The sequence below is a fragment of the Trichosurus vulpecula genome, chromosome 4 (genome assembly GCF_011100635.1).
Source record: "Trichosurus vulpecula isolate mTriVul1 chromosome 4, mTriVul1.pri, whole genome shotgun sequence".
NCBI classification, from domain to species: domain Eukaryota; kingdom Metazoa; phylum Chordata; class Mammalia; order Diprotodontia; family Phalangeridae; genus Trichosurus; species Trichosurus vulpecula.
In genome coordinates this window covers 162,572,394-162,598,399 of record NC_050576.1, presented here as the reverse complement: position 1 = coordinate 162,598,399, position 26,006 = coordinate 162,572,394, and the positions used below count along the sequence as shown (strand labels likewise).

The window sequence follows — 26,006 nt, the reverse complement described above, 5'->3', positions numbered from 1 at the left end:
TCTCGTCCAAAACAGATCCATTCACAAATCCAACTTTATTTTGAGAAGAGCAGACCTGGAGAACCAGACAACAGGGCAACCCCAGGATTCTTCCAAGGTCTCACTCCCCACCACCTCACCCCACCCCCAGCCCTACTCTGACCCTAAAGAGACCAAGCGGCATGTGAGAGATCAGATGCCAGTCCAGCAGTGAGCATGCCCCCAGCTCTCCAAAGTTTATGAATACCAATCATCATTACTGCAATTGACATCCCTGTCTAAACCATAGGGTGTCTGGAGCTCTGGATGAAGGGGCCCAAAGTCTACGGCACCAGAGGCACAAGTGCCCCTTTGAGCCCCAAGGAGCCATCTGTAGACCACTAATAATATTTCTGTGTTCTTCATGGCCACGTTTACTTCATCCTGACTTTCTACTCATTCGGTCTTAGCCCAGCCCCAAGAGGCAGGGATTAATTACTGTATGCATCTGGGAAGCAGATCCAGAAGTCAGGTGGTATGTGCAAACATCCACAGCACTGGAATTCAACCTCAGCCCTGTGGCCTCTCCCAGAGGAGGACAGCTTAGCAGAGAGAACAATAGCAGCCTCAGTGCACCACTCCTCCCCCTCACTGTCTTGGGGGGAGTCAGCTCCCCTCAGCCCGATCCTCACACACTGAGGGCTGCAGTTTACTGTGGATAAAGTCCAGCAGCTTCCCCAACTGCTGCTCCAGCTTCTGATCTTTGCCATGGTTCTCAATGACCCAATCGAATGCTCCATAGTGGTCCAGGCCGCATTCTGATTCAGCATCATCCACTCCTGTGGAAAGAGGCACATGGAGGTCAGGTCACTCACTGCCTCTCCAGAGGTCAACCATAAATACGCTGTCCCAGAGTTAGGGAGGACATCAGAGGCCATCTGGAGCAGCCCATACCTAGACAAGAACACACTCCACAACATTCTCAGTAAGTGGTCATAATAACTGATTAATAATCATATAATGATAATTTACTTAAACATTACTTAGTTAATTTAATCACTAAATTATTGATACTAATTCTCAACAGGTGACCATAATAAAAATAATTGTTGAGATTTCTATTCAAAGACCTACAATGATAGGTAAACCATTGTCACCTAAAGTACTTCATTCCACTTCTGGCCTCCTCTCTAATGGACAGGACTGAAACTTAGAATTGAATCTAGTAATCATCAAATATGGTACTGACTGACTAAGAGACAGAGTGGGCAGCCAGATGGTGCAGTAGATACAGCACTGAGCCTGGAGTCAGGAACGGACTTGAGCTTAAATCTGGCCTCAGACACTTTTTAGCTGTGTGACCCTGGGCAAGTCACTTAACCCTGCTTGCCTCAGTTTCCTCATCTGTAAAATGAGCTGGAGAAGGAAATGGCAAACCACTCCGGGTATCTTTACCAAGAAAACCCCAAATGAGGTCATGAAGTCAGACGTGACTGAACAACAAAAAAGAATAGTGGATTAGTAGAATAGATTAGGTACACAATACACAGTAGTAACTGACCATAGTAGTGTAGTGTTTGATAAGCCCAAAGATCCATTTTGGGGTAAGAAATCAGCATTTGACAAAATAGCTGGGAAAACTGGAATGTAGTTTAGCAGAGACCAACCTTTGACACCATATACCCAGATAAAATCTAAGTGGATAAATGATTTAGACACAGAGGGTGATGTCCTAAGTAAAGTAGAAGAGCCTGGAAAATGTACCTGTCAGATCTGTGGCTAAGGTGAGAATTTAGCTAAACAGGAGATAGAGAGGATTAAGGGAAGTAAAACAGATAATTTGGATCATATGCAATCAAGAAGCTTCTGGACAAACAAAACTAATACAGACAAAAGTAGAAAGGAAATGGGAGGGGTGGATTTTACATCAAGTTTCTCTAATAAAGGCCTCGTTCCTCAAATGTATAGGGAACGAAGACAAATGTATTAAAATGAGAGCCATGCCACAGTTGATAAATGGTCAAAGGATATGAATAGGCAGTTTTTAGAAGAACTAATCAAAGCTATCAATGGTCATATGAAAAAATGCTCTAAATCACTACTGATCAGAGAATTACAAATTAAAATGACTCTAAGATACCACTTCACACCTGTCAGATTGGTTAACATGACAGTAAAGGAAATGACAAATGCTGGAGGGGATGGGGAAAGACAGGGACATTAAAGCCCTGCTAGTGGAGCTGTGAACCAGTCAACCATTCTGGAGAACAATTTGAAACTATGCCTGAAGGGCTATAAAAATATGCATACCCTTTGGCCCAGCAATACCACTACCAGGTCTGGAAAAGGACCTACTTGTATAAATATATTTGTAGCAACTTTTTTTTGTGGTGGCAAAGAGTTAGAAATTGGGGCATGGCTAAACAAGTTGTGGTATATGATTGTGATGGAATACTAGTGTGCTGTAAGAAATGAAGGGGCAGGATGGTTTCAGAAAAACCTCAGAGGACTTATATGAACTGATACAAAGTGAAGTGAGCAGAATTAGAATAGCGTACACAGTAACAGCAATGTTGTTGCAGGGATGATCGACCATAAAAGACACAAGTACTCTGATCAATACAACGATCTGACAATTCCAAAGGACCCATGATGAAAAATGTCGTCCATCTCCAGAGAAAGAAATGATGAATGCTGAAAGCAGAGGCATACTTTTTTAACTTTATTTTTTGTTGTTTTGGTGGAGGGCTTGGGGGACGGGGGACGGGGATCGAGGCAATAGGGGTTAAGTGACTTGCCCAAGGCCACACGGCTAGTATCAAGTGTCTGAGGCCAGATTCAAACTCAGACCCTCCTGACTCCAGGCCTGTGCTCTATCCACTACAACGCCTAGCAGCCCCAACTTACTTTATTTTTATTGAGTTTGCATTTTCTTTTGCAAAATGGCTAGTACGGAAATATGTTTTGCATGACTTCACATGTGTAATCCATATCAAATTGCTTACTTTCTCAAGGAGCGGGGAAGGAGAGGGATGGAGGGAGAGAATTTAAAACTCAAAATTTTTAAAAATAATTGTTAAAAAAGTTTTTTAAATGTAATTGGGAAATATCTATGAAATAAATAAAAATAATTTTAAAAGAAAGAACTAAATTGAATCCAGTATCTTGGCCTAATCTGGCCTGTGAACAGAGCCTAGTCCCTTCTCTTTGTCCTGCACTGTCTTGCCCTCTCTGCCAAGAAAGAATCCCATCACCTGAACCACCACAGCACCTCCATACCTCCTCTGCAGAACCACTGGCAAATCTGGCAAACTGACTAGTCAATTTCCCACTCCCTTCCGAGTGATCTGCTTTGTCATTGGCCCAAACTGTAGGACCCTTGCCTCTGCTTTCCATTCCTCACTGATAACAGCACGTCATAGTGGCCAGGGCCGTTAAAACATACCAGTCTCCACTCCAGTCCATCCTCTGCTCAACTGTCAAAATGATCTTCTTACTTACCATGTCTATCTATGTCTGTCAGTCTGTCTCTCTTCTCTCTCTCTCTCTCTCTCTCTCTCTCACACACACACACACACACACATCCATCCATTACCTCTAGGATCAAATATAAAATTCCTCCAGCATTCATATCTCTTCATAATCTCCCCATGTACACAAACCTTTCCAGTCTGCTTTACCTTATACCCCGCCCCCCATTCTCTGTAATCCAATGACAATGGTCTCTGTTGTTCCTCTATTTCCCAACTCCAGGTATTTTCCCTGGCTGTCCCCTATGCCTGCAATGCTCTCTCTCCTCATCTCCACCTCCTGACTTCCCAGGCTTCCTTCAAGCACCAGCTGGTTAAATTCTACCTTCTACAGAAAGCCTTTCCCAGCCCTCTTTAATCTTAGAGCCATCCCTCTGAAACTACCCCCAATTTATCTTTCTATATCTTGTTTATACATTAGTTGTTTGCATGTTGTCTCCCCTGTTGGATTGTGAGCTCCTTGAGAGCAGGGACTGTCTTTTGCCTTTCTTCATAAGCCCAGAGCTTACCATAGGCCCTGGCACATAGTAGGTGCTTAACGTTTATCAACTGTTCCTTGACTGACTAATCTAAAATATCACTTTTTGGCATGAGGTTTTTGTATGAGATTCTCTGTGCCAAATTTCCCTGCCTCACTCTGGTCTGGGATGATATTAAAAAGTGTTGGCCTTGCCTGGGCAAAGAGGAGCTGCTGGAGAGAGAAAGAGGTTCAAAAGTGATCTGGGTGATGGGGATGATAGCCTAAGATTTAAACATGCCATACACAATCCATGAGATGAAAAAACAAGACTTAATTCTGGGTAGACTTAGAATGCTGAGGGAAACAGCCAGAGCTCCCTTTCTATCAATCATAGGATTTAGAGCTAGAAGGGACTCAACCTCCTCCCTTCACCCTCAGGTAAACTGAGGCCCAGGGATATTAAGAAACTAAAGGTACGTCAGAATTGCTTCTCTGTATCCAAACCTTGTCACAAACAGAAACTCATTTTAAAAAATACACATGAAAACTAGAAACTCATTCCTACAATGTATGAAGAGGTTACACGGTATCAGTTAGTGGTGTTACAAAGTTGGCAAGAAGAAGCATTACAGTAAGCAAACATGCACCATCAGAGAACACTGGATTTACAAACAATAACATACGAACATGGTTTTTGTGTCAGTGTCAAAGTGATACCTACATCTATCTCTTCTGCTGTAATCCTCATCTAATAAAGATACTTTTAATAAAAATTTGCATATTTTCAAAATCCACTGACAACCCAAGCATTGTATAAATTGGGGTCTTAGATTCTAGAGAGCAATTTAGAACTATGCCCATAGAGCTATTAAACCTTGACCCAGCAATACCACTACTACGTCTGTATCCCAAAGAGATAAAAAGCAAAAAGGAAAAGGACCTACATGTACAAAAATATTCATAGCAGCTCTTCTTCTGGTGGCAAAGAATTGGAAATTGAAGGGATGCCCCTCAATTGGGGAATGGCTGAACAAGTTGTAGTATATGATTGTGATGGAATACTATGGTACTATAAGAAACAATGAGCAGGATGCTCTCAGAAAAACCCGGAAAGACTTATATGAACCGATGCAACATGAAATAAGCAGAACCAGAACATTATTATATGATGATCAACTGTGAATGACTTAGCTATTCTCAGCAATACAATGATCCAAGAGAATTCCAAAGGACTTATGGTGAAAAACACTATCCCCCTCCTGACAAAGGTTTGATAAGAGTCCGAATGCAGATCAAAGCATACTTTGTCTTACTTTCTTTATTTTTCTTGGAGTATTTGGGGGGAGGGGGTGTTTTCTTTCATAACATGACTAATATGCACATATATTACCTATGTCAAATTGCTTGCCTTCTCAATGAGAGGCAAGGTGGGGAAGGAGTGGCAGAATTTGGAACTCATGATTTTAAAAAACAAATGCTAAAAATTGTTTTTACATGTAATTGGGGGGAAATAAAATATTAAATATTAAAGAAAAGAAAAAAACAGTAAACAAAATAAAATAAAAAATTGGGAGGTCTTAGAACAACAACTCATTTAAATAGCTTACAGAGATAACCCTTTCAGGACTACAAACCAACTTCCTAGCTTAATCAAAGAAATTCAACTTTAACCAAAAACTCCCTTTGATATGGCTAAGTCAACCAATCAAAATAGCTCTATAGGACAACTCTTTGGTGTACAGCACTGTGGTAGATGCTGAGGGAGATATAAAGTTAAACAGACATTCCTTGTCCTCATGGAACTTACAGTCTAATATGGGCTAAAAGGCTAAAACCTGCATTTTGCCTGAGTGATCTACAATGTTACACAGACAACCATAATACAAAATAGTTTATGCAATTTAAGAGGAAAGGGTATTACTGATGAAGGACACGTCAGGACATCTTCATGGAAGAGAGGAAATCTGAGTAAGACCTGAAAGCAGAAGTTCTTAACCTTTCTGTGTGTCATGGATTTCTTCTTAGAAAAATGACTTTAAATGCATAAAATAAAATACTTAGAAATACAAAGAAAACCAATTACGTTGAAATGAAAGATCTAATTTTTTTCCCCATCCAAGTTCACAGACCCCCTGAAATCTATCCTATAAACATGAAATCTGTTTTATAAATTGAGGTTTTAGGACAACAAATCAAATTTATGTTGATCTTTCAAGCCTACAAGACAATTTCCTCAGTTAATCAAAGAAATTTAACTTTGACCGAAAACCCCCTCTGGCATGGATAAGTCAACCAATCAAAACATATTTGCCCAGTTACTTTGGGCAGAACACTTAATCGTAGGTTAAGAATTCCTGCTTTAAAGGCTAGGTAGAAATTTAACGAGCAGAATGAGAAAGGGAAGACATTCCAGCCCTAGAGAACACCATGAACAGAGACATGGCGGGAGGTTGGGGGACCCAGAGTATGCTCACAAAGCAGATATGGATTTGACTGAAGAGTCCATTTCTTGGTTCTGGGCATGTTCTCTTGCTCTCTCCCATGCCCAGAACACTGTCCTTTCTCAGCTCCAACTATTGGACTTCCTTTAAGTCTCAATTAAAATCCCACCTTCTGCAGGAAACCTTTCCCAACCCCTCTTAATTCCAGTTTTAATTATTTCTCATTTATCCTGGATATAGTTTGCTTTGTATAGATTTGTTTGATGATGTCTCCCCAATTAGACTATAAGCTCCTTGAGGGCAGAGACTGATTTTTGCCTCTTTTTATATCCCAAGCTTAGCAGAGTACCTGGCACATAGTAGGTGCTTAATAAATGTTCACCAAATTGTACTGAATTGAAGAGTAGTTTGTAAAAGGAATTAACACAAAGCAAGGTTGGAAAGCTACAGAGGCAAAGGACTGTTGAAGGTCTTGAATGCTAGGGTGAGTAGATGGAACTTCACCTGGGAAGCAAGAAGGAGCCATGGAAGACTTCTGAGCAAAGGAGTAGCATGATAAATCTGTACATGGGAAAGATGGTGTTAACAGTGATAAGAAGTATGGACTGAAGGAGGGAAAGAGTGAAAGTGAGAAGACCTACTAGGAAGCTCCAGCTCGTTAAGAGGACAAGGGCATATAAAGGTTAAGCACAAACAAGCAGAAGTGTGCAGAGTAATCTGGATCTAAGGCAGAATCCAAACACTTTGGGGCTGGTGTCTTCCCGAAAGCACACAGTCTGCCCAGGGTGGCTAGTGCACCATCCTACCCAGAGGCAGGGAAAGAGGAGACAGGAGTAGGCACAGAATGTGAATAAATTCCTATCCTACCCCAAACAACCACCACCACCAGTAACTGTCATTTCCTTTCGGGAGACGCAATAGAAGCAACAAAATCCTTTCCAATCAATCAATAAATATTTATTAAGCACCTACCATATACCAGGCACTGTGCTAAGTGCTGGAGATACAAAAAGTCAAAAGATAGTCCCTACCCCTGAGGACCTTACAAGCAAACAAATATACACAAAGCAAGCTATATACAGGATAGATAGGAAATAATTAACAGGGGGATGGCTTCCTGCAGAAGGTGAGATTTTAGTTAGGATTTAAAAGAAGTCAAGGAGAGAAGAAAAAAAGAAGAGGTCAGGGAGGTCAGTAGGTATAGCAGGGAAGGCAGAGCATTCTAGGTGGGGTGGGAGGGGAGGGACCAGCCAGAGAGAATGTCTGGAGGCGAGAGATGGAGTAGCTTGCTTGAGGAACAGCCAGGAGGCCAGTGTCACTTGCACTCAGCCTTCGAGGTAGCCATGCATGGTGTGACAGAAAAAGCACTGAATTTGGACCCTGAAAATCTAAGTTCAGGCCTTGGTTCTCCCATTTACCAGCTGTGTGATCATGAGTGAGAAAGGCCTCCAGAGGTGGACCTTCTGAGCACAGGTTGGGCAGTCATGGACAAACTGCTATCTGTACCATTGGAGGGACCTCCCAAATCCATGAAATCACACAATGACTTAAGTATTTGAGTAACAAAGAGCAAGCTATCTCCCCTCTGTGGGCTGCAGCTTCTTCATCAGTAAAACGAGGGTACTACGGCCTGCATCATCTAACTCAGCTGGCTGTTGTGAGGGAAGTGTTTGGAGAACTCCAAAGTGCTGTGTAAACGCAGACTGAAATTACTCTGAGAGACATGATACCCATGCCATGCTAGGAGGCCAAGCCTCTGCCTCGCGAAGGAGACGATGCCCTGTGCCTCTTTAGGTCTGCTGGCTAGGACTTCAAAAAAAAATTGGGGCAAAGCTCACCTGCTGTGAACACCCAGCCCCGCTGTCGCCGGCTTTCCTCTGATGCCACCACCCGGACCAGCTGGGTCACATCACCAAAGGAGGACTGGAACCAATGAATATCTGACACCCGCCGAGCATCGCTCACCAGCTGCAAGAAAGAACGCACAGTCAGAAAACCCCCAGGCCTGGCATGTGTGCGATACTGGATTTGCGGGGGAGAGAGAAAGAGAACGGAACGCAAAAAGAACTGAAAGCCATAGTCCCTCCTCGCCCCCCACCCAAAGTAGACAATCTAGACAGGGAGTCAGAGCCTCCAACGTGTCTACAGACACCCTTTAAAGCAATATGCCTGCCAACCTTCTAATCTTAGATGCTCAAGTTGAAATGCCACCTTAAACTCTAACAGGGGTGACAAAAAATCAAACTATATACAGGATAAATGGGGAAAAAGTGACGGAAGGAAGGCACAAGAATTAAGAGGGACTAGCAAAGGCTTCTTGTAGAAGGTGGGATTTAAAAGAAGCCAGGAAGGTCAGTAGGTGTAGCAGAGAAGGGAGAGCATTCCAGGCATGGAGGTCCTCCAGAAAAATTGCCTGGAGCCAGGAGGTGGAGTGTCTTGTTCATGGAACAGTCAGGAAGTCAGTGCCACTGGCACTCTGAGCCTTTGAGGCAGCCCTGCACGGTATGGCAGAAAAAGCATTAGATGATTTCTCCCATTTACCAACTATGGGATCATGAGTGAGGAAGGCCTCCAGGGGTAGAGCGGACCTTCTGACTATCCCCAGCCTGAAGCCATTTTTTCCTTCCAGGGTCACAGGATATCTACAATTTAATTTTACAGACAAAAAGACTGAGGCCTGGGGAGGGCAGGTGAATTGCCCAAGGCCAGCAATAGTAGATTCAAACCCAGATTCAAGCCCTGGCTTCAAAGCCAGTGTCCTTTCGACTACACTAGGAATAAAAGATTAAAATTGATGAGAATTTAAATGCACCAAGTCATTAGTCACTACACAATGCCAAGTTCCCTCTCCCCTGCAAGGCTGAAAGCTTTGTTGACAAGCTTTTCCACCCTGGTGTCCCACAAATACACTTCATTAATCAACGCCAGTAGCCAGCAGGAGTGAACTGCAGCCCCAGAGATGATGGTTATGAGCATTAACTAACCACTCGGGGGCGACAACAAGTTTCTTGCCAGTAAAAGATTCTGGTACTTTTGAAGACCTGTTTCTTCAACAAAAAATGCTACTCTGGTTTTCTCCTAGTCTTGACATTTTTCCACTCAGCAATAACTAATATGAAAAGGCAATCGAGAACCTCCAGCCTAGAACATTCGCATGGCAGTCATGCCCAGTAATTCTGACTCCTAGCTAGGATCCTAGATCTAGGGGCTAGAAGGAACCCCAACCCCATCATTTCACAAATGAAGACAATGATGGCCAGAGAGGTCAAGGGAACTCAATTAAGGATCAGGAGTAGGATTTAAACCCCTATCCTCTGTCTTTGGAGCCAGCCCTTTCTACACTCCCATACTGCCAATCTCTGAACCTGGCCCCTGACCCCTGGCCCTGCAAACTCCAGCTGGCCCCCCTAGTCAGCAGGACCATGCTGGTCTCACCTTGTGCCAGTGGCTCCAACTCCACATGTGGGACCAGCTCCTGGATGAGGGTGTGGCCCCTGCCTCTCCCTGGGAAGAGTCTAATCTCTTGTACTAAAAAGAGAGCTCACACTATGGAGGTTGTTGTGCTTGTCCTCTGTTCTTAAAGAGGACCACGGCATCAGGGAAATGATAACATGACTTGCTGTTGACTTTGATTTGAGTGAGAGAGGGCTGTGCAAGGTTACCAGCCCTCACTTTGTCCTCCAGAGCCATCTGGGTCCAGTGGCCTGATGTACACCAGGACAACTGGAGATGGCCCAGGATGCATTAGAGACCCCAGTCCTTTTAGGCTAAGGTCTTTTCAGTTCTCACTTTGAGTGAGATAACACCTGTTCAATGAATAGGCCTCTTCAAGAAATTAATCAAGGGATGGCCCCTTTAATCAAAACTCAAAAAAAGAAAAAAAAATCAAACTGGGAAGGGAAGACTCTCAGGCTTCCTGGCCAAAAGAGAAACAGTTACTATGCAGTGTTTACTATGGAAGCAGTGAGGCCCCAAAGGAAGCCAGGGGGCAGAGGCAAGGAAGGACAGCATTCCTGGGGTGGGGGACAGCCAGAGCAAAGGAACAAAGTCAGAAGATCATGGCACACATGAGAACATCAAGACCAGTCTAGCTGGATCACAGAATTCATGCAGGGGGGTAAAGCGTTGAACTGGAAAGGTAGGAAGGGGCCAAGTGGTGAAAGGCATTAAATGCCAAACTGATCCTAAAGGTAAAAGGGGGCTAATGAAGTTTATGACATCCTGAGGTCAAGAGGTGGGGAAGGATGATGCAGTCAGACCTGGGCTTTAGGGAAATCCCCTTGGCAGCTAAGTAGAAGATGGACTGACGTAAGAGAGCCTGAGAAAAGAGACCAGACAGAAGGCTGTTATCCAGGTGTGAGGAGGCCCTGAACCAAGGCGTAACCACAGGAGTGGAGAGAAGAAAGAGCATGCTTAAAATGGATGGTGTGAAAAGGGAAACGAGATCTGACTAGAGACTGGGTATGTGAGGTGAGTGAAGAACCGAAGATGACACCCAGGTCATGAGCCCGGGTGACTGGATGGCAGTGCCTTCAACAGGAAAATTGGGAGGGGGAGTTTGGGGGGAAAACATGGACTCTGTTTTGGACTTGTTGAACATGAAATGCCTACGGCATATCCAGTTCAAGACGTCCAAAATGCAAACGGCTATGAGAGACTGGAGCTTGAGAGATTAAAGACCACAAACAGACCTGGCAATCATCCACATGGAGATAACAGAACCCATGGGAACTGATGAAATCACCAAGTGAGAGACCATAGAGAGGAAAGGGGACCCAGGACAGAGCCTCGGGGGACTCCAGAGTCAGTTAAATGACGATCCAGCAAAGGAGACTGAGGAGAGGTCAGAGGGTTAAGAGGAGAACCAAGAGAGAGTAGTATCACAGAAACCCAGAGAGGAGAGATTATCCCAGAAGAGCATGATCAAGTGGACCAGAACCAGCCTCTAACCCGTGGGTGGCCAGAGATGAACAGAGCAGGCTAGGGACAGGAGAGCCGGGAATCAAACAAGTTTAATTTCAAAGTGAGGGGAAAAGGCTTGTAAGCAAGAACACAAGTGCCGGGGCCCCGCCGTTAGTGGAGGTAGTGTGGGGAGATCTCCATACTTATACCAACGGTTGTGAAGGAGCTACAGCCCTGACAATGAGGGGTAACAGCAACAAGGTGACAAGCTTGATTCATAGCAGGATTTCATGACCGAAACATGGGTACTGCAGGTACTACAGCACAGAGACCACCTGATGCTAGCATGAAACAATTCTGGAATTTTGCTGGGGCTGAGATCATCCAGAGAGTGAGTGCCAAGGACTGTGGTTATGCCAAGCTCAGGGCACGGCTTGCTTACTGGGCCTTAGCTCTGGCAAATAGGGTGTCTCCTCATATCTTGACAATAGTTTCAAGTTTAAGAAGAAGGATGATTAAGAAAAGATCATTAGACTTAGCAGTTAAGAGATCACTGGAACTTCAGAGAAGGCAGTTTCAGTCAAATGAAGTCAGAAGTCAGATTGCAGAGGGGTTGGCAGTGAGAGAGAAGACAGGAAGTGAAGGTCCCGAGGGGCCACAAGGAACAAGCTTTTCTTCTTCCACGTGAACATCCTTTCTCTCCTCTCCAGAAGAAGCCTCCCTAGGTCAGCTGATCTTCCTAAGATACGGTCTTTAGTTCCTTCCCCATACCAATCCTTCTCCTTGGGACATTTTCCAGTGTCATTCCTGAAACATGCCCAGAACTGAGCACAATACTCCAGACATGATCTGAACAAGGAGGAGACACGTGGTACATGTGCCTTATCCTACGTTAGACTGGAAGCTCCATGAGGACAGGGAATGTCTTATTTAACTGTACATCTCCCCTAGCATCTAACACAATGCTCTGCACCAGAGAGTTGTTTAATAAATGGTATTTGGTTGGTTGATTTGTCCATGAGAGAGGGAATTTTGGGCAAAATTAAATATCCTTGAAAAATTGAGAAAATTTCTTTGTAGGTTTTGAAGAGCCATGTAAATATGAGTTTTCTTATACTTTACTCCCCCTCTCAGAGAGAGGATCTTTCTCCTTTGCCAAGGCAAACCCCAATTTGTGTACCCTTGATCTTATTCTGTCATCAACCCATTATCATCCTCACTCTCTCCCTGTCTTCATCCCCTCCCCATCTACTGGCTCTTTCTCTGCTGCCTACAAATGCACCCGGGTCTTCCCCATCCTTAAAAAGCTTTCACTTGAACAGACCATCCCCTGGAGATGTCATCATCCTATATTCTCTCTTCCCTTTCTCAGATAAACTCCCTTAGTTTAGTATTAGTCAGCACATCTAGAAAATTCATTTTTAGAGGACGGAGTACAACAAAAATCAGCATGGTGTGTATAATAGAGAGCCAGCCTCCAAGTCAGGACAGATCTGGGTTCAAGTCCTGCTCCTGACATGTCCTGGCTACATGAACCTGGACAAATCACAGAAACTTCTCCGTGCCTCAGTCAGTTCCCCAAGATTACAGGGCATGTGTCAATCTACCCAACTGCCCTGGTACAAGCAGTTTCTTCGTTGAAAGTTCCCTGTGCCAATGAAATAATCCACACCCCCCCCCCAAAAAAGAACTGAATTTACAGAACAGAAAACTAACCATTATAACACAGAACCGTTTTTTTGGTTGTTTTTTTTTTTTCAAAAGTCAGGACCTAAGGCCCACAAATTAGGCAAGACCTGGGACCTTAAAGTACAAACATGGTACAGCAGCAAAAGAACACTGACTCTGGAGTCAGAGGACACAGGTTCAAATCCTGCCTCCACAATTTAGCAGACGTGTAACTGTGAAAGTTGTTTCACCTCCCTGTCCCTCAGTGTCCTTTTATGGTAAAAGAGAAGGTTGGACGAGACGGCCTCTGAGGGCCCTGCAAGTTCGTGATCTACGATCCTATAATCTGTTCTCAACTCTGTCCCCAGCCCACGTTGTCTTCCCTGATGTCTCTGCTCAGCTGAAAGAGAAGCGTCCAACAGTGGATAAAGCACAAGTCTTGGGTTCAAGTGTCCAGCCTCAGACGCTGACTAGTTCTGTGACCCTGGGGGTGTTTATGGTCAACTGGGGCCTTGAAGTGGGTTTCATGAATAGTCTAAGCAGAACTGTGCCCCATCACTCATGTAGACTCTGTTCACCCTCATCTGGGTAAAAGTGTCTGGCCCCAGATGGGCCCCACTCCCGAGTACTGCATCTGGAACAAAGGATTCTGTAAAGAGAGAACTAACAGAATCTAATTTTAAAAAATAAACCTTTAGGGGCGGAGCCAAGATGGCAGCTGGTAAGCACGGACTAGAGTGAGCTCCGTACCCGAGTCCCTCCAAAAACCTATAAAAATGGCTCTGAACCAATTCTAGAACGGCAGAACCCACAGAACAGCAGAGGGAAGCAGGGCTCCAGCCCAGGACAGCCCGGATGGTCTCTGGGTGAGCCCTATTCCACACGGAGCTGGGAGCTGGGAGCTGGGAGCTGGGAATGGAGTGGAGCAGAGCCCAGCCTGAGCGGCGTGGACGATCCAGACCAGAAGCCGGGCGGAGGGGGCCCTAGCGCCCTGAATACGTGAGCAGTTACCAGACCCCTCGACCCACAAACACCAAAGACTGCGGAGAAGGTTAGTGGGAAAAGCTGCGGGAGTGGAAGGAGTTCGCGGTTCGGCTTCCAGCCCCGGGGGCAGGGGAGGTGGGGCAGCTACAGCTGTTGTTACTTCCGGCTCGAGGCCCACCTGGTGGGGGGAATTAAGTGGCGGATCACAGCAGGGGTGCACAGCCTGCTGAAGATCTGAGCCCAGTCTGGACTGGGGGTCCTTGGGGAAGGAGGAGTGCGGCTCTGACAGAGCTGGCACCTCCCCCCCAAACGTAGAACATAGAACTCTGTAATCTACAAGCAGTCATACCCCACTGAAAAACTCAAGGGTCAAGTTAGTTGGTTGGGAATACGGCCAGGACGCGAAAACGCGCCCAGATTCAGTCTCAGACTTTGGATTCTTTCTTTGGTGACAAAGAAGACCAAAACATACAGCCTAAAGAAGACAGCAAAGTCATAGAGCCTACAACCAAAGCCTCCAAGAAAAACATGAACTGGCCCCAGACCATAGAAGAACTCAAAAAGGATTTGGAAAAGCAAGTTAGAGAAGTAGAGGAAAAATTGGGAAGAGAAATAAGAAGGATGCGAGAAAACCATGAAAAACAAGTCAATGACTTGCTAAAGGAGACCCAAAAAAATACTGAAAAATACACTGAAGAAAACAACACCTTACAAAATAGACTAACTCAAATGGCAAAAGAGCTCCAAAAAGCCAATGAGGAGAAGAATTCCTTGAAAGGCAGAATTAGCCAAATGGAAAAGGAGGTCCAAAAGACCACTGAAGAAAACACTACTTTAAAAATTAGATTGGAGCAAGTGGAAGCTAGTGACTTTATGAGAAATCAGGATATTATAAAACAGAACCAGAGGAATGAAAAAATGGAAGACAATGTGAAATATCTCCTTGGAAAAACCACTGACCTGGAAAATAGATCCAGGAGAGATAATTTAAAAATTATTGGACTACCTGAAAGCCATGATCAAAAAAAGAGCCTAGATAATTAAAAGAGCCTAGGAAATTATCAAGGAGAACTGCCCTGATATTCTAGAGCCACAGGGCAAAATAGAAATTGAAAGAATCCATCGATCGCCTCCTCAAATAGATCCCAAAAAGAAATCTCCTAGGAATATTGTTGCCAAATTCCAGAGCTCCCAGATCAAGGAGAAAATACTGCAAGCAGCCAGAAAGAAACAATTTGAATATTGTGGAAACCCAATCAGAATAACCCAAGACCTGGCAGCTTCTACATTAAGAGATCGAAGGGCTTGGAATGCGATATTCCGGAGGTCAATGGAGCTAGGATTAAAACCTAGAATCACCTACCCAGCAAAACTGAGTATCATGTTCCAAGGCAAAATATGGACTTTCAATAAAATGGAGGACTTTCAAGCTTTCTCAGTGAAAAGACCAGAACTGAATAGAAAATTTGACTTTCAAACACAAGAATCAAGAGAAGCATGAAAAGGTAATCAAGAAACGGAAATTGCAAGGGACTTACTAAAGTTGAACTGTTTTGTTTACATTCCTACATGGAAAGATGATGAGTATGATTCATGAGACCTCAGTATTAGGGTAGTTGAAGGGAATATGCATATATATATATGCATATATATGTTTATGTATATATATAAGTGAATGTGTATGTATGCATGTATCTATGTGTATATGTATGTATGTGTATATATATATATATATATATGTAAAAGAAAGAGAGCAGACACAGGGTGAGTTGAGGATGAAGGGAAGATAGCTAAAAGAAATAAAATGAAATTAAGGGATGAGAGAGTAACTTACTGAGAGAGGGAGATAGGGAGAGATAGAATGGGGTGGATTATCTCCCATAAAGGTGGCAAGAGGAAGCAGTTCTAGGAGAGGAGGGGAGTGGGCAGGTGAGGGGGGAATGAGTGAACCTTGCTCTCATCAGATTTGGCCTGAGGGGGAATACCATACATACTCAGTTGGGTATCTTACCCCACAGGAAAGAAAAGGGAGGAAGATAAAAAAAAAAATAAAAGGGGGGGGGATGATGGAGTGGAGGGCAGATGGGGGTGGAGGTAATCAAAACAAACACTTTGGAAAGGGGACAGGGTCAAGGAAGAAAATTCAATAAAGCGGGATAGGTTGGGAAGGAGCAAAATGTAGTTAGCCTTTCACAACATGAATATTGTGGAAGGGTTATACATAATAATACATGTGTGGCCTAGGTTGAATTGCTCAACTTCTTAGGGAGGGTGGGTGGGAAGGGAAGAGGGAAGGGAATTTGGAACTCAAAGTTTTAAAATCAGATGTTCAAAAACAAAAAAAGTTTTTGTATGCAACTAAAAAATAAGATACACAGGCAATGGGGCGTAGAAATTTATCTTGCCCTACAAGAAAGGAAGGGAAAAGGGGATGAGAGGGGAGGGGGGAGATAGAGGGGAGGGCTGACTGGGGAACAGGGCAACCAGAATATACGCCATCTTGGAGTGGGGGGGGAGGGCAGAAATGGGGAGAAAATTTGTAATTCAAACTGTTGTGAAAATCAATGCTGAAAACCAAATATGTTAAATAAATAAATTGCATTAAAAAAAAAAAAAAGAAAAAAAAATAAACCTTTAAAAAAAACTTAACCTCACTTAACCTCTCTCAGTGTCAATTAAAAAGGGGCTCACAGTAGCTCCCACCTCCCAGGGCTGTGGTGAGGATCCCGTGAAATGACTTATGTAAACGGCTTTGGAAACCTTATGGAAATGGCCAGCTATTACAATTCAGACTAGTCACTGGAAGGACTGGAGCTGAAGCTTAAATACTTTGGCTACAGAGTGAGAAGACAGGAGTCAGGAAAAGACCTGGAGGTTGGGAAAGCTTAAAGGCAAACAGAGAAGGGGAGGACAGAGGTGGAAGTGGATGGATGGTGTCATGGAAACAACGAACACAAGCTTGGACAGACTTGGAGAGATGGCGGGGGATAGAAGGGCCTGGCGTGCTATGGCCCATGGGGGTCATAGATAACACTTATCATCATCATCTACCTGAGTTTGAATCCTGCCTCAGACGCTTACTTGCTGGGTGACCCTGAGCAAGTCAATGAATATCTGCCTTGGTTTTCCTCGTCTGTAAAATGGGGATAATAACTGTACCTCCCTCATAGGGTAGTTGTGAGAATCAAATGAAATGACACAAGTAAAGCACCCTGCAAACCTTAAAGCCCCACATAAATGCTAATTATCATTATTATTATTAGACTGTGAGCTCCTCACCAACAGGAACCATGTCTCATACTCCTGAGCACAGGGCTGGGTGGGCAGTGACACAGCAGGTGCTCAGTGAATCCCTCCAGAGAGCTAACTCTGTGTGTGTGTGTGTGTGTGTGTGTGTGTGTGTGTGGTTCTCCTGGGTCCTGGCACTGTAGAAAGTACATGAGCAGGAAGGGAAGAGGGGTCCAGAGGAAGGAAGAGAAACAGTTTCTGCCTCAGAAGGGATGGGCTACTTTCAGCCACATTCTGCACTCCAGGGAGGGGAAGGGAGGCAGAAGGGGAAGGAGGAAGGGGCCAAGGCTGGGTCTGCAAGCCCCAAAGAACCTGCTGAAAAACTGCTTTCGCAATCACCCTCACCCAGACAGGCTGGCGGACCCCCTCCACAATCTTCCTGCAGAAGAAGCCTGGGTCCGCCTTCCTTTTCTCCTCTCCCCAGCGGATCATGTCCTGCCGAAAGGCCTCTTTGTAGCTGCTGGCATCAAGGAGTCGCTGGAAGTCCAGTCCATGTTCCTGTTCAAAACATGTCAAAAAGCATTCACTGTGTGACCCCCCAAGAGGCCACTCCACCTCCTGGGGCTCAGCTGTAATGAAGGGTGATCATTCCTATCTCCTCCATTTCCATTTGCCTGGGGACTACATTATGTGAATTAAACACATACACTGTGTGATCAATCTTCCCCAATTATTCTGAAAATAAGTTTCCCTCCCCTGAACACAGGGCCAGGCCTCAGCGAAACATCAGAATGGGAAAAGTTCATGTTTGGGGCCTTCCCTAATCTTGAAGCCCCCCAGCTCCTTCCTAAGGTGCTGCTATTCTTCGAGGATTCTTGTATTTTAACATGGACTATGTGAAGACGGAAAGCCTTCCAAAGTTATTTTATAAGTCACTGAGGCTCGAAACAGCTAAATGCTTTAGGATCAGGAGAATTAATCTGGAGCTTGAAGGCCCCTGAGAGGTCAGCTAGTCCAACTCCATTTTAAAGATGAGGAATCTGAGCCACGGAGGTTAAGTGACTTGCCTAGCATACACGCCATGATCATCAGTGGCAAAATTTGAATCCAGGTCCTCGGCCTCTAGAGTGGGTGCCCATCCTACCATATTACACTTGCGCAGGGATGCACGGAAAGTAATCACCAGGACTCGCATCAAGACTCTGGCGATGCCCTTTCCTTGGGACTGCTAAATCCAGGTGTGTACTCATCAGACCACCTCTGGAGTCTAGGTCCCATTCCAGAGGGACATTTTAAAAGGCGAACTGATGAACTGAGGCACATGTGAAAGGACAACAGAACCAGTGAAGGTCTAGAAATCATGTCATGTGAGGAGCTGAAGGGCTGGATTTGAGCCTGGCTCTGGCCCTAAGTCACTGGGAGATGGGGGGAGGGGGCAAGTACATCCTTTGCCTCAGAGCTGCAGACCCCTCCTGTGTAACCTGAGGAGGATCAGAGCAGATCACTGATAAGGCCCCTTCCAGCTCCTCCAGGTCTGACTCTATGACCCAGCATGCTCAGCCTAGAGAAGAAGGAAGGGGACCACGAGAATTGACTCAAGAAAAGGCTAGCGCGGCAGACTTGTACCTTGTTGCTCTAGAAGACCATCGTGGAGGTAACAGGGAACGCTCTGATGGGGCAAGTTCCTCAGCAGGAGATAAAAGCACTCTAACAAACAGGCTGCCCTCTGTGGGGTGGGCTAAAGGAAAAGCAACCAGCATTCTCCTTCCCCCTTGCTGCTGTTCAGTCATTTCGGTCGTGTCTGACTCTTCACGAGCCCATTTGGGGTTTTCTTGGCAAAAACACTGGAACAGCTTTCCATTTCCTTCTCTAGCTAATTTTGCAGATGAGGAAACTGAGGCAGAGTTAAGTGACTTGCCCAAGGTCATACAACTAGTGAGTGTCTGAGGCCACATTTGAACTCAGGTCTTCCTGACTCCAAGCCCAGCACTCTATCCACTAAGCCACCTAGCTGCCTACCCCACCACTGCACGCACTTATTTGTTATTTGTCTTTCATTCTCAAGGAGAACCACGACATCAAGAAGGTTCACAGGCTAGATGGTCACCAGTGACCAGAAAGTTGGCTCAGATCAATCCACCCATGCATTAACAAGCATTCATATACACATACGCACTCCCTATTTTTATATATGAGCATATGCATATTGTACATGTGTGTATACATGTGTGTGCAAGATACACCTATAAATGTATGCATTGTGTGCGTGCTTCTATACTGTGTGTGTATGTACACCTGTGTGTATGTGCACATGCCTATCTGTGTATATTGGTATACACGTGCGCAGTCCCATGCAAGTGTCCTTACACATGTGTGTGTGCATATTTACACACACATAACGAGGGTGCATATCCTTAGTGCTTTTTTACACTACTAAAGCCTCCCATCAATGAGGCTTGGTGGAAGAGTACTGCACCAGCCCCCTTCTTCCCCTTTCACCTGGAGCCAGGCATGGTGGATAGAGTGCTAGACCTAGGAGACCTGTTTCTGATTCCTGCCTCGGACACTTACTAGCTGTGTGACCCTGGGCGAGTCACGTAACCTTTCTCAGCCTCAGTTTCCCCATCTATAAAATAAGAGCACACAGGCGGAGCACCAGATAAAATACTGGGCCTGGAGTCAGGAGGATCTGAATTCAAATTTCGCCTCAGACACTTACTAGCTGTGTGACCCTGGGCGAGTCACTTAACCCTGTTTGCCTCAGTTTCCTCATCTGTCAAATGAGCCAGATAAGGACGCAGCAAACCGCTCCAGTATCTTTGCCAGGAAAACCCTAAATGGGATCATGAAGAGTTGGACACAACTGAAACAGCAACAACAATACAGGGAGAATATTAGTCTCCTAAGGTTGTTGCCAGAATCAAATGAGACAATAACTGTAAAGCCCTTTGCAAACCTTAAAGCTATATGTAAATGTTCTCTACTAGTAGATAGCTGTATACAAAATAAATACAAGGTAATTTGGTCAAGGAGGCCCGAGAGAATCCAAGAAAGGCCTTATAGAGAAGGTGGCACCTGGAGCGAGCTTTGAAGGAAACTAGAGATCCTAAAGGCAGAGCTGAAAAAGGAATAATTATATTCAAGGCATGGGCAACAGCCAAGGCAAAAGTGCAGAGGTGGGAGATGAGACTTTTGGGAGGGAAGGTAGAGGACCAGTTAGACTGGACTGTGGAATGCATTAAGGGGAGTAATACATAACAAGGCCAGAAAAATGGTCCGGAGCCAGATAATAAAGGGTATTATTAAGTGCCAGAGTTTATATTTGATCTCAGAAGAGAGGGGAGCTCTGTGAGCCAGGGGGTGCCATGGTCAGACCTGTGCTTTAGGAAAATCATTTTGGGTGTTGAGTAGAGGATGGGCTGGAGAAGGGAAAGACTTGAGGAGGTGACACCACCCTCCCCAAGGTCCCTTCCAGCTCGTAATTCTATTAGCAGCTCTCCATAGATGGCATCTCAAGCACTGTGACTGAGCTTGGGCAGACAGTCAGGAGCTGCCCATTGCCCCAAAATGACACTCATGCAAAAAACCTTTATTGGACCCTGAAGGAAGCCTGTGGGGCTGCTATGAAGGAGCTTAAAATCCAACAGAAGACATAAGATCTACCATTTGACTTTTCCATAAATGAGTTAGCCCATGATAACTGCCATCAAAAAGGGATAAACAAGATACTCTTTTGAAAAAGGAGAGTTGCTCACTTCTGGCTGAGTAGACAAAGACCAAGGAAAGCTTCATGAAAGAGGTGACATTTGAGCCAGGCTTTGGAGGAGGAATTAGACTCTGACGGGCAGACCTGGAGGAGGGCAATGGAATAAGCAAAGGCATGAGAGCAGGAAAGTACCAGGAATGTTTGGGGAACTTCGAATAATCCAGCAGAGAAACAGGAGATAAGTCAATTCAGAGAGTACTAATTGGGTGCCTATTATATGCGAGGTACTGTGCAAGGTACAAAAACAAAAATGAAGCTGTCCCTGCCTCCGGTAAGCTTATATCCACTCAGGGAGTGGGGAGGAGTTTTAAGGAGTGTAAGGCATCATTCCTTTCCGGCCTTCACTCCTGACTCTCCAGGCTTTCTCCACCATGTGCCCATGAGGTTACTGCCCGTTTCGCTACCTTTTGTGTACTGTCTTCTCTCCATTAGAATGGAAGTTCCTTGAGGGCGGAGATTGTTTTTCTGCTATAATTTGTATTGGTGGGCCTTAGCACAGTGCCTGGCACACAGAAACCGCTTGCTAAATGCTTGCTGACTTGACTTAAAAGACTGTCCTGCCTGAAGGCGTACCACCCAACAAAAGTGGAGCCCAGAAGTGGGCTAGGGCAGGCAGGAGCCAGCCTGAGATGAAAGACATGTTACGGCTTACCGCGGATGAGCTGGAAAAGCCAGGTGAGCAGATCCAGCTGCACCGTGACGTACCTGGGCGTACTGCTCCTTGAGGGGTCCAGAGAGCCGAAGCACAGCACATACATCCGTCCCCAGCCTGTGGGACGGGAAGATACCCCCCCAAGCCAGAACTGGATTAGCTCACTCAGACCTGCATCTCCCCACCCAGTGTTCTGCTCAACCATCAAGCCAACACTTGTACAATCAGGACAGCCCAGGACCTACCACTCCCCTCTGGCAGGACTGAATTACCCTTGCAAGAGTCAGTTAATAGACTTTTCCCACAGCCTGGAAAGCCATATCTCCACCAACTAACTTACGAGTATGAGGGATTCAAGCTGGAGAAAAGGAAAAATGTCCTGCTGGTGAGAGCTGTTCAAAATGATTAAGAAGTCACTGTGGCAAGCTATGAAATGTATTTTTCTAAGAACTCTCTCATCAAAATGGGGAGCTCCCTGCCTCCAAGAGATGACTTATATGTACCTAGTACACTGGAAAGGGAGGGAGAGGGGCAGACCCTGAATTAAGTCCTGACTCTGCTGCCACACTGGACTATGCAAGAGTCTGCTGGCAGGACCGCCTCAAACCTTTCCTCACTCCAATCCATCCTCCAATCAACCAACAAAGTGATTTTTCTAAACTGCAGGTCTGACCACGTCATCCCCTCTTACTCAAGAAACTCCAGTGGCTCCCTATCACCTCCAAGAAAATACAAAATCTTCATAACTGGCTTCCCCCTAGCTCTCATCTTTCTAGTCTTCTGACACCACATACCACCTCCTCCAAGTACTCTAGGATCCAGTGACAGTGGCCTCCTGGCTATTCCATGAACAAGCCATTCTATCTGTTCTGAGCACGTTCTCATTCCATACCTGGAATGTTCTCCTTCCTCATCTCAGCCTCCTGGCTCCCTTCAAGTTCCAACTAAAATCCCACCTTCTACAGGAATCCTCTCCCAAATCCTCTTAATTCTTGTGGTTTCTCTCTAACTAATTCCAATTTATCCTATAATTTGTTGTCTCCCCTATTAGGTTGTAAGCTCCTCCTGGGCACTGTCTTTTGCCTTTCTTTGTATCCCCAGTATTTAGCAAGTGCGTGGCACACAGGAGGCACTTAATAAATGCTTACTGTCGACTGGCTAAACAACCTACTTTCCCTTCCATTTCCTCCTCTAAAAAATAAAGAGGGCTGGCTTAAATGACTTAGATCCCTTTCAACTGAGACATTCTCTGAAACTTTCAACCTGAAAGACTGATGTTTAAATCAAAACAGGACCTCAGACCTGCAAAACAGGATCTTGGATCTGCTTAAATTGAAGATATAAGAAGAGAAACCTGGAAGAGGAGGGTGAAATCCTGGAATGCCAGAGTTGGAAAAGACCGCTGATTCACCTAGTCCAACGCCTTTGTTGATGTTAATGAATCGCTTCCGTTTCAGTTTCTGACTCTCCATGACCCCACTTGGGGTTTTCTTGGCCAAGATACTGGTTTGCCATTTCCTTCTCCAGGTCATTTTACAGATGAAGAAACTGAGGTAAACAAGGTCAAGTGACTTGTCCAGGGTCATACAACTAGTAACTGTCTGAGGCCGGCTTTGAACTCAGATCCTTCTGATTGGCCTGGGCCAGTGCCTCCAACCACTGACCACTTACCTACCCTAGTCCACTCCTACCCAAAGCATGAATCTGTCCTTCAACAACTCCAACAGGAATCAAGAAATATTTTATGTAACGTGTGCAGAATGAGTGGCCCATGGCATTGTGTATCTAGAGGGCTTCCAAAGGAGTCAAGGAAGATCTAGCAAGTCCTACCAATGAAACATATTCCCTGGGTTACCAAGGATTTCCTTTAATGACTCAGTGCCCCAGGCAACTCACTAATAAGAACTTAAGTTATGGAGTTACAGATATGTGTGGGTGGAGGAAGTTTCCACACCAGGAGTTTCCCCAGGTAGGGAATAATCACAGATTCACCTGTACCTATCTATAGTTCTATTTATACAGGTACATAAAAAATGTGTGTATATGTATGTGTGTGTGTGTGGAGCATTTTTATTTAGCACCCTTGTGGAGCTCAGTGATTTTGTGGCTGAGAATGCTCTGGCTGGAGGAAAGTTGAGAGCGTGCTATGGGAGGGACTGAACACTGAGCTACATAGCCCTACCCATGACTCTCCCCAAAACCCAAATCCCTTCAGAATTAAGCAGCCAGCCTAAGGCATTTCCACCAACCCTACCTTTCAACAAGTCACCCTCTCTCCCTCACCTGCAGCCCTGAACCTACTTCCCAGGTTCCTCAGCCTTAAAAGGCATACCCTTCTTAAAAGTTCATCAAGATGTTTAAAATAGTAACTCCAATGGCATTGATTTTCCAGTTTAAGTTTGCAAAGTGCCTTACATATATGACATTCAATACTCACAATAACCTATAAAGTAGGTGCTATTATCCCCATTTTACTGCTAGGAGCCAGTAAATGACTTGCCCTGCATCATCCTATAGCTACTAAGTGTCTGAGGCAGGATTTGAACACAGGTCTTCCACTCTATTCACTTGCATCACCCAGCAGGCTCCAAGAAAAAGGGGCAGGGCAGAGAGAAGGTGCTAATGTTGTGTAGACACTGAGATATCAAACTTGAGGCCCAACACTACCAAGCGCTGCTTCAACCAAGTTAAAATGTAATTGGAAAATATTCAACAAAATGAATAAAAATACAATAAAACACAGATAACATTAAATTTTAAAACTAAGTCAACATGCAGCCCACAGGGATCCTTATGTACAGAATACTGTCCCTCTTTCTTTTGATTCTGCAAAAGCTGGTGTAGAGCAAAGAGCCTGGCTGAATTTAGAGTCAGAAGCCCTAGGTTCCAATCCTAGCTCTGCCACTCAATCCCTGTGTGATACTAGGGCCTAGGTTTCTTCACCAGTTACAATGAGGAGAGTAGATGAGGCACTGATCTCTATAGTCCCTTCCAGCTCTAGATCCTATGATCCAAAAAACCTAAACCCCTTGTTCGTTTAGGTAGCGCGGCTTCAAACTCATTTCTTTGGGGCCTACAGCCTGGTTTCTTTCAATTCAATAAGCATTGATTAACAAAGGTTTCAAAGACTGGTTCCAAGTGCCAATAATAAGGTACACTACCTTCAGATCTGTAGAGAGGAGGTGGACTACCTGTGCAGAACGCTGCATACCCTGTCAGATAACAATGGCAGTATTGGTTTGTTTCATTTCACTGACTTTACTTTGGGGGAGGTTTCTCTGGTGGACAGGTAGAGGGGCTGAGGGTATTAGGAACTGACAGTGACAGTAGCATGAAAAACAAAAAAGGCTCAACCAACAAAGGAATAAATTTTTTTAAAGCAAGCATTGATTAAAAGACCCTACTATGTGCACGTCACAAAGTGCTGGGGATCCAGAGACCAAAAACAAAACTAAAAGAGATCTGTGCCAAACAATGCATTACTTACGTGGCAACAACCCCTCAACCCCTTTCCACCAGCAAAAGACACCGAAAACTCTCCCCCTTCCCAAGTGGACCCTGTACCTGTCCTAAATTTAACACCTCTTCCACCCAACCCTGCTGACTACCTGCTCCGCAACTCATCCGTCACGAAATCCTTCCCAGACTTCCTCTTGCCGCTAAACAGGAGCACCAGCCGCGGAGACTTGGCCCTTGGAGCCATGGGACCCCCCCCCAATGCCTAACCAGCCCACGACCAGGTAAACTGTCCAGAACAGCCCACCCCAGGTTCAGAACACGTGGGGAGAAAGAGACTCAACCAATCGGCGGGGGGGAGGAAAGAATAAAGGAGAGATTCCCTCCCCTTCTTGTCTGACACTGCATAGGATCCTAGACTCCCAAGCGTATATATTTATTAAACAGAGTAAAGAGAATTAGTTCATGGGGAAGCGAAAGATATTATCACCGCCAAAAGCCTTCTCCTCGCAATACTCCCCCCACTCTTTCTCCCTTGGGCCAACCTAACCCCGCCCTGGAACGTTCCACTTTCCCGACTCCGCCTCCTTTGTCGGAAGAGGGGCAGGATGAGCATTCTCATTTGATCCAAAGGGGAAGTATATAAAAACTTCCGGAAGTAAATTTTAATTTGCCCCCCCCCTTAGAGTTCTATATACCTTAAAAATATTGAATCATCATGATAGCTTAAGGATGTTTTTAGAAACTTTGTCATTATTGGAGTCTTAACACCAATATACTGAGACAAATTTAATTTACCCCCCCAGTGATTTAAATGGTTCATTCCAGAGATGATACTGATTTACCAAAGAGGCGGGTGGAGGGAGGAGCGTACGTGGTCTAGACAGCAGGTTTGGGGAGGGATTTTGCCTCTCTTATACTATTGGATGGTAATTTTCCAAAATTATAGGACCCTAGGAAC

At 45.0% G+C, this 26,006-nt stretch overlaps 1 protein-coding gene across 1 annotated transcript; it reads right to left on the bottom strand.

The window, feature by feature from the left end:
• Positions 1-25,361, bottom strand: PMVK (phosphomevalonate kinase). Its single transcript, XM_036756215.1, has 5 exons — positions 25,198-25,361; positions 21,643-21,706; positions 17,577-17,729; positions 8,228-8,357; positions 1-797 (listed from the first exon to the last, which is right to left on the bottom strand). The coding sequence occupies exons 1-5, from the start codon at positions 25,290-25,292 to the stop codon at positions 625-627; spliced, it is 615 nt and encodes a 204-aa protein (XP_036612110.1). The 5' UTR covers positions 25,293-25,361; the 3' UTR covers positions 1-624.
• Between the last annotated feature and the right edge of the window lie 645 nt (positions 25,362-26,006).